The sequence below is a fragment of the Mchenga conophoros genome, linkage group LG4, assembly GCF_057382185.1.
Source record: "Mchenga conophoros isolate Kocher_MC1m ecotype Shallow Benthic linkage group LG4, M_conophoros_male_GT1.1, whole genome shotgun sequence".
Classification (NCBI taxonomy): domain Eukaryota; kingdom Metazoa; phylum Chordata; class Actinopteri; order Cichliformes; family Cichlidae; genus Mchenga; species Mchenga conophoros.
The window spans coordinates 32,784,546-32,800,455 of NC_140529.1; the positions used below are offsets into that span (position 1 = coordinate 32,784,546).

General features: G+C 40.5%; 2 protein-coding genes across 3 annotated transcripts in view; both read left to right on the forward strand.

Annotated features, from left to right (window-relative positions):
• The window catches only part of plcd3a (phospholipase C, delta 3a), a 38,402-nt gene extending 33,035 nt beyond the window's left edge, over positions 1–5,367 (forward strand). For both annotated transcript variants that reach the window (XM_085271908.1, XM_085271909.1), the window contains exons 11-16: positions 2–152; positions 304–420; positions 575–753; positions 3,310–3,445; positions 3,773–3,922; positions 4,021–5,367. In XM_085271908.1, coding sequence (XP_085128034.1) covers positions 2–152; positions 304–420; positions 575–753; positions 3,310–3,445; positions 3,773–3,922; positions 4,021–4,163 — 876 coding nt within the window. In that variant the 3' untranslated portion in view covers positions 4,164–5,367. The remainder of the gene's footprint in view (position 1; positions 153–303; positions 421–574; positions 754–3,309; positions 3,446–3,772; positions 3,923–4,020) is intronic.
• Positions 5,368–6,721: 1,354 nt separating this feature from the next.
• LOC146576552 (glycylpeptide N-tetradecanoyltransferase 1-like) lies at positions 6,722–14,104 on the forward strand. Its single transcript, XM_085271911.1, has 12 exons — positions 6,722–6,881; positions 9,082–9,187; positions 9,380–9,524; positions 10,880–10,998; positions 11,325–11,416; positions 11,504–11,620; positions 11,809–11,979; positions 12,075–12,183; positions 12,282–12,452; positions 12,543–12,707; positions 12,790–12,927; positions 13,522–14,104. The coding sequence occupies exons 1-12, from the start codon at positions 6,778–6,780 to the stop codon at positions 13,540–13,542; spliced, it is 1,458 nt and encodes a 485-aa protein (XP_085128037.1). The 5' UTR covers positions 6,722–6,777; the 3' UTR covers positions 13,543–14,104.
• The last annotated feature ends 1,806 nt before the right edge of the window (positions 14,105–15,910 follow it).

A 15,910-nucleotide genomic window follows, 5' to 3' on the forward strand; every position in this document is an offset into this window, starting at 1 on the left:
GGTCCGTTCGAAACTGTGCCCCGAGCTATCCGACCTGGTGGTTTACTGCAAGAGTGTCCCCTTCCGTGGGTTTGGAAATGTGTCTGAAAAACCGCCAAATGAAATGTCTTCTTTCTCTGAAAACGATGCCCTCAAGCACATCAAAGAGTCTGGTACAATAGTGGAGATAATTGCATCTTGACATCAGATAGAGAAATTCAAAAAGTTTGCCAGCATCGTGTCTTTTGTGCAGCTGGTTCTACAGAAATTATAATTAGCCCTCAACGTATCATGGCTTGTGGATTTCTGTCTTTTTATTTACAGGGAAGCTTTTTGTAAGACACAACAGCAGGCAGCTGAGCCGGATCTACCCTTGTGGCCAGCGCCTTCAATCATCCAACTATGATCCTCAGGAAATGTGGAACTGTGGATGCCAGCTGGGTTGGTACTCCACACTGAAAGCTACGCTTTTTAAAAACCCAGAGACGTGTTTTATTTCTGTAAACTTACTGTCATGTCACATGTAACCTGCTGACATCTCTGATTCCGTTAATTTAATCCCGTGTCCCTCCACTTTCCTCTTTCTGCCGTTAAGTGGCTCTAAACTTCCAGACGGCTGGGGAGCAAATGGACCTGAACCAGGGCCGCTTCCTCGCAAATGGTCACTGTGGATACGTCCTCAAACCCAGCTTCCTGTGCAGCCCCACATCCAACTTTAACCCAGAAAACACGGGAGGAGGCCCCGGTCATACCCCGACTCAGCTGACTATACGAGTGAGTAACTGTTACTAAGTTAAGGGAAATGAACATTATATATAGATAGATAGATAGATAGATAGATAGATAGATAGATAGATAGATAGATAGATAGATAGATAGATAGATAGATAGATACACAAAAATCCAAAGAATTTAAATTCATCATGAATATTTTTTTAAAGCATATAGATTTTAATAACCACAATATATGTGATGAAGTTTTTCCAAAGTTTCGTTCAGATGTGCCTACCTGTTAAGGAGGAGATAGACGTTATAGTAAGATTTCTGTACCGCTGTTCTAAACTTAACATAAAAAGTAAGGAAATTAGTGTTTGGTTGATTATTTCTTTGTGGTAACAATACTTCTTGGTAATAAATCTTATATACCACTGGAAGGATACCACATTTGTAAGGAAAATGCATTTGTGGGTTGAGCAGTAGTGTTGAGAATGTGGGTTGCACTCATGAAAAACTTGCCAAATCTTCTCTGCCAACGCCAAACAGCTTATTCTGCTAATAACTCTTGTTTGGTGTTATTTGTTGGATTGGATAATTGAATTATGAAGAAACAAGACATATTGGTAGTTTAACAGCAGTAAATGCTGGTTGAAAAATGTCATCCCATCCCACAGCAGTGTGCGACCAAGCTGGTCACCAACATGAGGAGTTAGAGACAAATAAAGAGACTTTCCAACGGTATACAGGGAGTGCAGAATTATTAGGCAAGTTGTATTTTTGAGGAATAATTTTATTATTGAACAACAACCATGTTCTCAATGAACCCAAAAAACTCATTAATATCAAAGCTGAATGTTTTTGGAAGTAGTTTTTAGTTTTAGCCATTTTAGGGGGATATCTGTGTGTGCAGGTGACTATTACTGTGCATAATTATTAGGCAACTTAACAAAAAACAAATATATACCCATTTCAATTATTTATTTTTACCAGTGACACCAATATAACATCTCCACATTCACAAATATACATTTCTGACATTCAAAAACAAAACAAAAACAAATCAGCGACCAATATAGCCACCTTTCTTTGCAAGGACACTCAAAAGCCTGCCATCCATGGATTCTGTCAGTGTTTTGATCTGTTCACCATCAACATTGCGTGCAGCAGCAACCACAGCCTCCCAGACACTGTTCAGAGAGGTGTACTGTTTTCCCTCCTTGTAAATCTCACATTTGATGATGGACCACAGGTTCTCAATGGGGTTCAGATCAGGTGAACAAGGAGGCCATGTCATTAGTTTTTCTTCTTTTATACCCTTTCTTGCCAGCCACGCTGTGGAGTACTTGGACGCGTGTGATGGAGCATTGTCCTGCATGAAAATCATGTTTTTCTTGAAGGATGCAGACTTCTTCCTGTACCACTGCTTGAAGAAGGTGTCTTCTAGAAACTGGCAGTAGGACTGGGAGTTGAGCTTGACTCCATCCTCAACCCGAAAAGGCCCCACAAGCTCATCTTTGATGATACCAGCCCAAACCAGTACTCCACCTCCACCTTGCTGGCGTCTGAGTCGGACTGGAGCTCTCTGCCCTTTACCAATCCAGCCACGGGCCCATCCATCTGGCCCATCAAGACTCACTCTCATTTCATCAGTCCATAAAACCTTAGAAAAACCAGTCTTGAGATATTTCTTGGCCCAGTCTTGACGTTTCAGCTTGTGTGTCTTCTTCAGTGGTGGTCGTCTTTCAGCCTTTCTTACCTTGGCCATGTCTCTGAGTATTGCACACCTTGTGCTTTTGGGCACTCCAGTGATGTTGCAGCTCTGAAATATGGCCAAACTGGTGGCAAGTGGCATCTTGGCAGCTGCACGCTTGACTTTTCTCAGTTCATGGGCAGTTATTTTGCGCCTTGGTTTTTCCACACGCTTCTTGCGACCCTGTTGACTATTTTGAATGAAACGCTTGATTGTTCGATGATCACGCTTCAGAAGCTTTGCAATTTTGAGACTGCTGCATCCCTCTGCAAGATATCTCACTATTTTTGACTTTTCTGAGCCTGTCAAGTCCTTCTTTTGACCCATTTTGCCAAAGGAAAGGACGTTGCCTAATAATTATGCACACCTGATATAGGGTGTTGATGTCATTAGACCACACCCCTTCTCATTACAGAGATGCACATCACCTAATATGCTTAATTGGTAGTAGGCTTTCGAGCCTATACAGCTTGGAGTAAGACAACATGCATGAAGAGGATGATGTGGACAAAATACTCATTTGCCTAATAATTCTGCACTCCCTGTAGGATTTATTGCTAAGAAGTATTGTTAGAAGAAAAAGGAAGTTTCCTTCCTTTTTGTGGCAAGTTTATTTTTCATAGTGTCATTTAGTTCTTGTTATTACTGTCCATACTTCAATTTTTTTCATAGAGGAGAGGCCATCCTCTGTTGTTCCTCTGGAAGAGTTCCCTTATGTCTAAACTAGAGTCTAAACATAGAGCTATTGTGTGCTATCCAGATTGTCAGATTTTGCAAAAAAGTTGCCTCCAATAGACTTTTTTTTATACATTTCTAATGATAATTTCATGCACACAATGATGAATTATGTTTTGCTTTTTCAGATAATATCTGCACAACAGCTGCCAAAAATCAACACAGAGAAGGCGAGCTCCATTGTGGACCCACTAGTGTGGGTGGAAATTCATGGGGTGGCTATTGATAAAGCAAAACAAAAAACCCACCGCATTGACAACAATGGTAATATTTATTTATTTATTTATTTATCCACAACAATAAAATTTTAAAAATACATTTTTATATGTATTTTTTTTTTTTGCAGAGTGATAATATATATGTTATCTATGTATATTTAAATTCAATGCAGGCATTTCTGTAAATCAGTGTTACTTTTATAATGCAGTGACAGGAGACAAGAGATGATGTCAGAAAGCTTCTTTGTACCTTATTCAAATCTTGGAATATATACTTGTGTAGGAGTCTTTTCAATCCAATGCCATGATTAGTTTGTTTGAACGGTTTAATGCACCAGATGGTGTATTTACAGCTCTTGTGCGCCCTCTGCAGGTTTCAACCCTCGCTGGGACTGTACTCTGAGCTTCCAGCTGCAGGTCCCTGAGCTGGCCCTGGTGCGGTTTGTAGTGGAGGACCACGATCATGCTGCCAAAAATGACTTTGTGGGGCAGTTCACTTTACCTTTTACAAGCTTTCGCATAGGTGCTTATTAAGATTTAGTCTACAGGTCAGTCTTCACTCTCAGATGTTCTTTTTAATATGTGTCATACTCTTTTTTTTTGTTTCTTCTCCCCACCCAGGTTATCGACATATTCACTTACTGAAGGCAGATGGTTCTAGCCTTTCTCCTGCTACACTCTTTATCCATGTCAAAGTGACTCGCAGAGGTGTTCCTGTCAAAACTATGGCTGAGCGTATTGCCGCTGCCAAAGGCAAAGCGTGACACACATCTGAACAAGACAATCAGATATCTAGACAATGAAGGACCTTGGAAGGAGGAGCTCCGAGTGTAAACAGACAGAGACAGAATGCTGCCGTTGTCTTACAGTTCAGACCCCAAGTGGTCCAGTTTGCACAAAACCACTTCCCAGTGCTTGAAGAAAGGTGTCTGTCAGAGATGGACACATGCCCTCTGGTGACTGTAATTCATAACAAAAAAATGTAGAAAAAGGGACTGTTAGAGAGAATGAAGATCATTTATTTTATATCATCATTTTATTTTTTAACATGTTTTTTTAACTTGAAGAATAATGATCGCTTAAGTAAAATAGCACTTCTTAAATTGATGCTATAACAGAATTGCAATGAGATGTAAACCAAGTGTAACTAACTGTGTTTGACAATATACATAAACATCAGTGTTTTAGATGTTATTATTGGCACCATTAACTGTGCTGTAATACAGATTTAATTTTGTGTTAGTGAGTGCCCCAGGGCGCCATGGCCCATGCTGCCCAGGTACAAGTACTTGATACTCCAGATATCTGGGCACTTTTTTAAATTCTGTCTGGAAGACAAATTCTAACATATTCTTACATCTTCCAGCAGAACATGACAGACTTAACTTGCAAAGATAAGCTTTTTTCTTAAATGTGTTGTATTTTATCTTAGCATCATTTCACATATGTTCAAATGTGCTTGTTTAAAATCATATTTGACTTTTAACGATACAGTATTTCCATATAAGCTTCTTTCATTTTGTCAACTTTTGTCTTCGTATTCAGATCTAGAAAAAAATGCTGTTAAAAACTAATTGCATCAATCTAATACAACCACTAATTACTCCAGGCTACAGTGAATCTTTTAATACTCTTATAAGGAGGTTCACTGATAATAAAATGGTCCAGCGATGAAAAGTAATTACTGTAATTACAGTTTTAATGGTCACGCTGGTTTTTGAGAAGAATGTAATATGTATTTAATAGTGGGTGAAGTAAAACTTTGCTCTCTTAATGTTTAATATAGAAGCTGTGGGATGCGTTTGAGTGGTTATGTTTGCAAGAAAAATGTTTTTATAAAGCACTTCTAACAATTTTTTTCACATGCTGTCAAAAGATACAAGTGTCTGTTTTAGTTTCAAAAGTCCACAGTGTTGTGTGTGGACACCTGACACTTTAATAAATGCATAACCAGAAGGTTCTAATCTGTGAATTTTTGTCTGACTTTTCTGTGGTACTCTAAAGCTGTCAGCCTAAAACATGATAAATCTTTATATTCCAACATTAGAACTATCAATGGATATGTCCCTGCCTGATTAGGCCAAAAGTAAAGACAAAAAAAATGAAAACTCTTAGCAATATTTATGAAATTTCACATTACACAGCATGGCAGCAATTTCTCCAACAACTGGACTTCTTTTGTTTCCGAGCATCTCCGTGAATTATGAGTTAATCCACCCACTGAATATTTTGTGGTAAACTTAATTAAATACAAAAACACACACACAGTGGGTTGTGAATGTCAGTCAGCAACACCACAATGACAGAAAAATGAGGTCAGTATTAGTAGTTTTCCCCCTTCAAGAAATATGTTGCTAAAAAGTCTAAAATTAACGCTAAAATCATCACAGATATGTTTTTAACATCAGCAGAAATGGTTCAAAAATACACCTCAAATATATTAATATAGTCCCTGTTGATATTTAGGTCAAAATGTTGCATTGCTAACAAAAAGTAATCACACACGGCTCTCTGAAATAATCATTAGCAAATATAATCATGTTATCGTCTCATATGACTGCCACGATTTCTTATACTGTGTATGTTGCAACTCTGTGGGTATTTTGTCCAACTGTTGTTGCCGTAGCTGTAGCTCCATTGCTGTAGTAATTATTGTTAAACACCGTGTCACTACTTTTAATGTATTCATGCAAAACGTCAATAGAAGAATATCCTGTTAGCTTACTTTATGCAAAAACTGGGTTCTTTAATGCTCCTATCAGGGTTTATTTATTATGAAAATAGATTAGATGTGGGCCTAAAAGGTTTTGGCTGCTTTGGAGGCGCTAATCACTACGCAGACTACGTAAAAGAACAGCTAATGTACATTTTTGCCTAACTGTTAGTGCATTTTAACTGACTTTCAAATAAGAAATATCAACGCCACAATGCTTAATCTACTCAGATGGTCTCATTAAATAATCCACCTAAATCTGAACATGACTTTGCCTTCTTACTCACCCTGCTGTAATATTAATTTATTAGGCCTCAGATTATCTTGCAAGATTCACCATCTTACACGTGTTTCCACTCCAGTGATTTCATTTGCCTTTGGGTTGTATGGGCGCCACATGGCTGTTTGTCTTTAGAGGGAAAATATATTAAATACACAAAAAAACTATTTTTACTGGGGCTGTGAGAACTTAAAAATGGACGCTTTAAAACGACAAACCGTGCCCGCTCCATTACGAGCCTTCTGTTTATCGTAAATATTTGGAAATGATCGGGTAAAAATACACGACCATGGCTACGCCTCCACTGCACGTTTCAGCCAATAGCGTCGAGACTCTTTTAAAGGTGTCAAGGGGCACGCGGTGGAGTCTCACTTCCTGGTTGAAGATGGCGGATGAGAATGAGACAGCACCGATGCCGGAGAAAGAAGATGTAGAGGATCACGCACACTGCAGCGACTGTGAAAATGAAGAGCACCACTTTGACGATGGGTAAGGAGGCAGGCTTACTCGGTCGGTGGCGTAAAATACGTCACGGCTCTGGAGATTTTAACAAAATTAACTTAAACTAAACCTCGGTGAGCAGTCGGGATAGACGGCCATCCTTCGACGTTGTCCAGCCCATTTTCTTTCATCCTATTGGTTAGTAGCAACGTTCGCTTGCTTGTTCTTTCATCCGATTGGCTGAGAAGGATGTCTTTTCCAAATATAGGCTGGACTTAGCGTTTTCCTAAGTATATGGTTAGAAAGGAGAAAGCAAAGTGCGTTTAGAAGCCAATTTTACACCAAGACGCATGTTTCTGTTACTCATAAAACTTGCAGAAAAAATAAACTTTTAACTAAATTGATAGTTTCCGGTGTTCTTCGCATGCCGTTGCTGTGTTGACGGTAAATGATGCAAATCACGTTTGCGCCAGCTGACATGTAGCGTATTAGCTTGCATGCTAGCGTACCTGGCATTGTCTGTGTGTGTGTGTGGATTCGGTGCAAGATCAAAAGTGAAACAAGCACAAACGTGCATGCAAAAAGCACTCAGCTTAAACATAATATACCTGGGCCCCGGCGTTGTGAAGTGAGGGCTTTGAATTCCCTCTTTAGTCACATAATTGTTCACGATCTTAAAGCAGCCTAGCTCGGTTGCTCTCACTCAGTACAAGCTTTGATAGAAACCCTGTTTTTTTTTTTTTTATTGTATTTTTTTTTTTAAAGAGAGAAGTGGTGTCACATATGAAACCGCGTGTCCGCAAAGCAGCTGACCTTTGTTTTTAGTAGAACAAGTGGAATAAGAATGCGTCTCTGTAATATAGTTTTCGCAAACATCTGATCACTAACTGGAGGAAATCTGACTCCACAGCCACGCGTTTCCGTTTTTAGAGACACAAAGAAGCGAATAAAGATAAAATCTGAGAAATAAATTAACCTAATGTTGCAGAATTCTACCTCAAACCCACGTTGCTGTATGGCTAAAGTAGGGTGACCATATTTTGATTTCCAAAAAAGAGGACTCTTGGCTCAGTCATGTAGGACTTGCTTAAAGAAACATATTTGACATATTTAAAAGATTCCTTCTCTGTGCAGTTAATGGATTGTGAATTGTAAACTATGTCATATAGGCTTTTACAAGTCAACAAGTGCAAAAAAACCTTAAAAGCCCCTGAATTAAATAATGGTACAGAAATAATGCCTCATCTGCATAAGAAAAATTACCAGTACTGGGTCTGTACGAGTGAAATCTCTTTTGCAGTTCGTCTGAAAAGATGCACTTGCGCTTTGGGATCTTTTAAACAGTTGCTGTGCGCTGTCTGTCCCGTCTGTGAGCGCAGAACAACTCAGAAAGCAGCAGTTTGGGGATGATGTCACACACATGGGTCCTCTGTTGGAATATAGGAAAACTCTGCCTTTTTTTTTTTTTATCAATCTCAAAAATCCCCCCGGACAGAACGTGAAAAGTGGACATGTCCGGGGAAAAGAGGACGGTTGGTCACCCTAGCTAAAGTGAAACATATTCCCCTGCAGGTCTTTGAACCTTCCTGCACTCAGAAACAATTGTTTGGCCCCTTAACTGCTCTACCCTGTTGAAATGGAAAGTGGGAGAACAAACCATTGAATGTTTTGTTGTCCATTGTTCCAGTCACTTGCTGGGCTCTTGTACATACAGTACATAAACACACACGCACAGATACTCTTCTTCTAGATGTCATCTGATTCACCATCTGTGCTGGTGTTTCAAATACAGGCTGCGTACTGGCCTGCATTTCTCCCCTCTTGGACACTAATGAGATTATCCTGTGTAAGTATGTTGCCAGAAGATGAAGTAGCTGGCTGGAGATATGTGGCTTTTCTGGTTGGAGCAGATCAGAAGAGAGGGTTATTCTGAAAATCTGCACTCACTTCTAAACATCCTGCAAACAACTTGGGAATTTCTGTATGTTTTAGCTGAAGGACTGGTTTTATTGTGTTTTTAGCTGCCCTAGAGCTACACCTCGTGTTGTTAGTTTAAACACACAGCTACTCCTCGGCTAACAAGGCTTTGCATCAGCAATGAAATGTAAATTGTGTTGGAAGTGTCGGTGGTTTAATAAGCTTGGGTGTTGTTTAAAAGCAGATCGCAGAAAATAAATTTCCACCATGATTTTCTTTTCTTCTGAGATCAGTCTTAAAAAGGATGCCATCTATTTCTGTCCTGTTCCAGTGAGAGGGGTCTTGGGGACGACACTGGCGCCAAGAAGAAGAAAAGGAAGCAAAAAAAGAAGAAGAAATCTGGTGCCACAGAAGCAGCTCAGGACCCCCTTGCCAAGGCATGAATTTATGCATTTCTGTCTTAATGGGTTATAAACCTAACCTAAAAGGAAAGGAGAAACGGTCCAGTTAAGGTGTAAACTACTAAAATCACAGTTTAGATACAGAATGGTTAAAGACTGTTTAGATAGGATCGACTTCTGTTTGTTGTTGTCTTGTTTGATGTATATTTGTGTTTACTTCCCAAACAGGTGAATTCGTTGCCAGCTGATAAGCTACAGGAGATCCAAAAGGCCATTGAACTGTTCTCTGTTGGCCAAGGTCCAGCCAAAACCATGGAGGAGGCCACTCGGAGGAGTTACCAGTTCTGGGACACACAGCCTGTGCCCAAACTAGGTATGGTTACAGATGGCGTAGTTCTGTATTTCATGCCAATATGTAGCTTATAGGTCAAATCTTTAGGGATTGATAAAAGAATGTTTTTGTTGTTGTTTTGGGGTTTTTTTTCTGCATGTGGACAAAAGTGGGCTTACACAGATGGTCAGTTAACACAGAGTGAACAGAAGGGAAAAAGGCTTGTGCTTATGACTCAAGTATGCAAAAGCTCGGTACAACAGCATTATTTTGCAATCTGTTGGTGAAATGTGCCTGGAATTGTGAAAGGAATTGATGATTAGGCATGGTTATGAGGAAGCTGCACATCTATTTCTCTCATTTCAATATACCGCAGATGTGCTCTTTTTGTTTGCAATCTGGTGAATCGGGAGGCCATTTGAGTACACTGACCTCATTTCATGTTCAAGTATCCAGTTTGAGATTACTTGACCTTTATTATATGACATGGTAGCCTACTGGAAACAGCCATCAGAAGATGGGTACACTATGGTCATAAAGGGAATCACACTGTCAGCAACAGTACTCAGGTAGGCTGTGGTGTTTAAATGTTGTTTTATTCTGAGGGGCCCAATGTGACCAAGGAAGCTTTCCCCACACTGTTGCTTCACTGCCAGTATCCTGAGCTGTTGGCAACATAAATCTATGCCGAACTCTGACCCTACCATCCGAATGTCACAGCAGAAATTAGGACTCATCAAACCAGGCAGTATTTTTCCTGTCTTCTGTTCTGCAGTTTTGGTAAGCTGAATTTTAGTCACAGTCTCCTGTTCGTAGCTGACAGGAGTGGCACCCACTGTAGTCTGCTTGAAGGTTTGACTGTTGTGCATTTAGAAATGCTCTGCTGCATAGTTTTGTCGTAACAAGTAGTTAATTGAGGTCCTGGTGCTTTTCTATCAGCTCAAAGGAGTCTGCCTCTATGCTCCTTTGACATCATCAAAGCGTTTTCTCCCAAATAACTCACTGGATATTTTCTGGCCATTCTCTGTAAGTCCTAGAGATGGTTGTGGGGATAATCAGTAGTAGATCAGCAGTTTCTGAAATATTCAGACCAATCCATCCAGCACCAACAACCATGCTACAGTCATAGTCACCTAAATCGCCTTTCCTCCCTATTTTAATGCTTGTTTTGAAATTCAGCAGGACATCTTATCAATGTCTATCTGCCTACATGCACAGAGTTGCTGTCAGGTAAAGGGCTGATGAGAGATTTGCATAAATGTTGGGAATGTGTACCTAATGAGGTGGCCAGTGGATGTGCCATTGCTTTCTGGTCTTCTAAGAGTGACGGTCTAAAAGAGTGTATATAATTTGCAGGTTTTTGTGCTTTGTCAGACTTCTGTTTACTTTTCCTTCAGGGGAGACGGTGACATCACACGGCTCCATTGAACCTGACAAAGACAACATTCGAGAAGAGCCCTACAGCCTCCCGCAGGGCTTCAGCTGGGACACCCTCGACCTAGGGAACCCCGCTGTGGTAAGAAAGCATATAAACACTCACAGCAAGCATGCACAGGAGGAATTCGTCTTTCAGTAACAAAGTCCTGGACTCGTGGTGCTTTGCACTACATTTTGTTAAGAAACTAGTGTTTTGTTTTTTATTCCAAGTTTGTCCTCTCAGTAATTATGTGACTGTTTATGCAGAAGTGCTTGTTGTTTGGTCAGAGTGTAGTAGCAGTCCAATCAGAAACTTTGTCCTTTTGTCAAATGTTCATTGTAGAAATGTGGTTTGGTTTTGTTTTTTAATTTGGTGCTCTTGACTTTTTAAGATGACTCTTATTCTTTTCTTCTCTCCACAACCAGCTCAAGGAGCTTTACACCCTTCTCAACGAGAACTATGTTGAAGATGATGATAACATGTTCCGATTTGACTATTCTCCTGAGTTCCTGCTCTGGTAATTTCTCATATTTAAATATTGTTCAAATATTAATACAAGTGCATAGAAATGTGTGGCATTTTTGACTGACCTTGTCCTCCTCAGGGCCCTGCGACCTCCTGGCTGGTTGCCTCAGTGGCACTGTGGAGTGAGGGTTAACTCCAACCAGAAGCTGGTTGGCTTTATCAGTGCCATTCCTGCCACCATCCACATCTATGACATGTAAGTAAACAGAATAGTTTGGCGGGGGGGGGAGTCGGTATGTTATTCTCCGTCCATTATTTACTTCCCGATGGAACTTGTTTTGTTTCTATTACTGGCCTATGACTAGTATTTCTAATAGATTGTATTCAGTGTGTTATTGAAATAAATAAATGTCTCATGATTGTTTTTTTTTTTTTCTGCTTTAGAGAGAAGAAAATGGTTGAGATTAATTTCCTCTGCGTCCACAAGAAGCTTCGCTCCAAACGAGTCGCTCCAGTTCTGATCAGAGAGATCACCAGACGGGTCAACCTGCAGGGAATCTTTCAGGCAGTGTATACTGCTGGAGTGGTACTACCCAAACCTGTGGGCACATGCAGGTGGGTGTGACAGGGATATTTTCTAACCCCCAAGCCCTAGGGTTAGATTTCATTCACTGCTTAAATTGGTACTTAATGACGTTTCCTTCGTGCAGGTACTGGCATCGCTCTTTGAACCCTCGAAAACTAATTGAAGTGAAGTTTTCCCATCTGAGCAGGAACATGACTATGCAGCGGACCATGAAGTTGTACCGCTTGCCAGAGGTTGTTGGCGACTAACACAAATTTTCAGTCACTTTAGAAATCGCCTCTTTCTTCCAGCATGTCTTTTAATGTATTCGTCCTTGTCATCGCTCTTTCAGGCCCCAAAGACTTCTGGTCTGCGGCCAATGACCAAGAAGGACGTGCCCGTGGTGCATCGCCTCCTCCGTGAATATCTGAGCCAATTCAACCTGGTGCCAGTCATGAATCAGGAAGAGGTGGAACACTGGTTGCTGCCCCAAGAGAATATTATTGACACTTATGTGGTGGAGGTAAAGAATCCAGAAAAAATCTTTGAGGGGAAAAAAAACCCCTTTAAAATTCTCTCCAAGTAACTAAGGGTTACTTTGTTGTCATTACAGAATGATGGCAAAGTGACAGACTTCCTGAGTTTCTACACTCTGCCCTCTACCATTATGAATCATCCTGTGCACCGCAGTCTAAAAGCGGCATACTCCTTCTACAATGTGCACACCACCACCCCCCTGCTCGACCTGATGTCTGATGCCCTCATCTTGGCCAAATCGGTGCATGTTCAATCTTTAAAAACATGTTCTCTGAAATGTTTACTTTCAAAAACCTAATAATTTTTCCTGTTTCTTTATTCAGAAAGGGTTTGATGTCTTTAATGCACTGGATCTAATGGAAAACAAGACTTTCTTGGAAAAGCTTAAGTTTGGCATCGGTGATGGGAATCTACAGTATTACCTGTACAATTGGAAGTGTCCCAGCATGGGGCCGGAAAAGGTGCGTTTCTGAAATGACTTGTTTCTTTTAAAAGATTTCGTTTTGGGCTTTTTGCCTTTTTAGTGACAGGTTTGCAGTGAGGAGTAGACAGGAAATGGGGGATGGAGTGCAGGAGAAGATAGGGCAAAGTGCTGCAGGTTGGCAAATGTGGGCTGCTGCATTCCTGTCATATGGGCACCTGCTGTAGCACAAATATGAAACTATCTTAAGGGAATTTTAATGTTTCAGGTTAATTTACCAAAAGATATAATTGTTGTCTGTATTAATTTTGGGTATAAATTGTTCTGGTATCATTGTGCTGCTCACATAAGTATTTGCTTTTTATGGTTGTTCATGCAAGAGACTGTTTAACCTGTCACTGCAGTTGGATTCACACTTGTATTGCAGTTTTGTTTGTGGCATCATGTATTTTATTTTATTTTTTTAAAGGCTAATTGTTCACATCTTTCTCATGCATCTAGCTTTTCTGTTACATTTTCATCCAGTCTCATGCAGTACTACTACAGATGCCTTACATGTGCCATAGTGACTCCTGCACAAACCCAAGCTACATTTGTGACTGTTTTCATAACTGCTCCGTTGCTTCTTTTCCAGGTGGGATTGGTTTTGCAGTGACATCCCTTCTAATGCAGAAAGCAAGTGGCACCATCAGGTGAGGAGGTGGCACAATCGCACTGGCCACCTGACAGATGAACTGATGACCTCCTACTTTAAGAATGGAAACCCACCGCCCATTTTTACTTTTTGACCTTTTGAACTTTGACCTGCACTACCGCTGCCAGGCAGGGAGGCAGGGGGGAGTCTTCAGCTCTTCCCTCCTTCCTCGATCACATGGACCTTAAGCCATTGTAGTTACCATCCCAAACAACTGTACATCTGAAAGCTGTCTTGATTGTACCATACTCACAAGAACAGTTTGCACAGGTTACTGGATACCAAACGCTCATTGTTGGTGACAAAGCATACCGTATGTGTAAATAATGTCAAACATAACTGCGAATTACACCCTAACGCATACAGACTAGAGTCTACTGTTTGTTGGAAGTGCTTTTTGCAACTACAATAATTCTGTCATCCTTAAGTTTTAGAGATAAAAATCAAAAGGATCAAAATTATTTTAAAGAGAAAACGGCTGAAAAGGTGAGATAATAAATACCAAAAGTGTACACAAGAATAAGGGCTTCTGTTTTAGAGTTTCCTTGTCAACAGTTTTTTGTCGTTTGTATTTTGCTTATCAGAGTCGGTTCTGGCAGTAATGGAGGCATTTGAGCAAAGCTTGAAGATGAATTCCAGAGAAGGCATTTATTTTCTGGAGTTTCTTGTCATTAACTTTCTTCGCCACAGCTTGCTGCACTAACTAGAACCCAGTTACACAGACTGATTAACAGTTCAGACAAAAAAGTCAATCATTTTCTACGTGGTTAGACTGCAATGGAGAGGTTTAAGGCATTCTGATCAACATTTATAAGCAGGGATACAATTTATAAGGACACCTTAAGTTCACAGGGCTCCAGTTGCAAAATCCACCTTAAGAAGTCCTTCGATTTGGCTCTCACTGTATACAAGTCTTAAGGGCAAGGGTTTTTTTTAAGCTCAGTATGCAGATTTTGCTTGAGGGAATCACACAGGATGTCTTAAAGAGTCAAAAACTTAATGTATAAATGTTGCAAACTGTAATAGACCATAAACAGTTGGAGACAAGTTTACATATTTGATGAGCTGACATCACTGATAAGGTACTTTTCCCTGCTACAAGTCCACAATATTATTAACAATCATAAAATTTTGCACCTCACACATCATATTTAGCTTACACTGACCATGCCATTAGGTAGAGTAGGTGGGTGTTGGAACTGGACCTGTGAACAGCAGTCTGGACTTGCAAGACCTGCAGCGTGGATGGATGATAACTGGGGAAATGCCCCAGTTAAAATATTTTGTAAAATGTTGGTTCTATTTGCAAACGGATGTAAAAAATAAAATAAATAAAATAAAAAATGAATGGTGCAGGAAATGCATGAAAAATATGTAGATGTTTCTTTTAGGGTTGGAAGGGTGTAGAGCAGGGGTCGGCAACCCTGGGCACGCGTGCCACAGTTGGCATGCGAAGGGTTAAGTGATGGCAAGACCATAGCTGGACTGGCCACCGGGCATACCGTGGCTTGATGGATTTTTTTTTTTTTTTTTTTTTTTTTTTTTTTTTTTTTTTTTTTTTTGGTAACGGTATAAACAATGAAAGTGGTGGATTGGCCAGATGCTGGTCGGTGTGTAGAAAAAAACAAAACAAAACTCATTTGTTTGGTGGTGGCTATGCCGGAGCCTCCACAGATTCATTAACATTAATAAGTGGTGGAGGCCAGCAGGTGGATGAGAGAAAGGGGAGGCAGGAGAAGGAGAGACCCGAGGCGGCCGCCGGTCCGAGTGTCAGGTGAACTGAACTTCAGGTAAGAAGTTATGACCTGCAGTCTGTCTGGGTCAGATATAAACCAAGTTTAGGTGTAGTTTATTTTCGTTGTGCTGACTTTTTACAGTCAGTTACAATAACTCGTACTGCGTGCTAGCTAGCATGACAGAGTGTCTATACAGCTGGGTGGGTGCTATGATGTTACTGATAGTGAACTTTAATTCACAAGCTTAGTAGAGTTGCCAACCATCCCATACAAAGATGGAATCGTCCCGCATTCAGAGAAAATATTAGGCGTTTGGTGTTGAGCTGAGAAGGGACGCAGTTTGTCCCGGACTTCAGCTAGAATGGAAAAAGGCACAAAGGTGGATTTATTCTGTTACTCTGCACAGCTGCCTCTTCTCTCTCCCCTGTTGCTACTTCAATCATGAAACTGGTCAATCATAAGCTGATCGGCTTTTCTCTCTTGTTTGTTTATCGCCCACTTTGCGCCAGAAAGAGGAAACCGCCGGATGTCGCGCTAAACAACAGCAGCACGTTTAAGCTTGATCAGCTGATGTTAGAATTTATTTAATATTT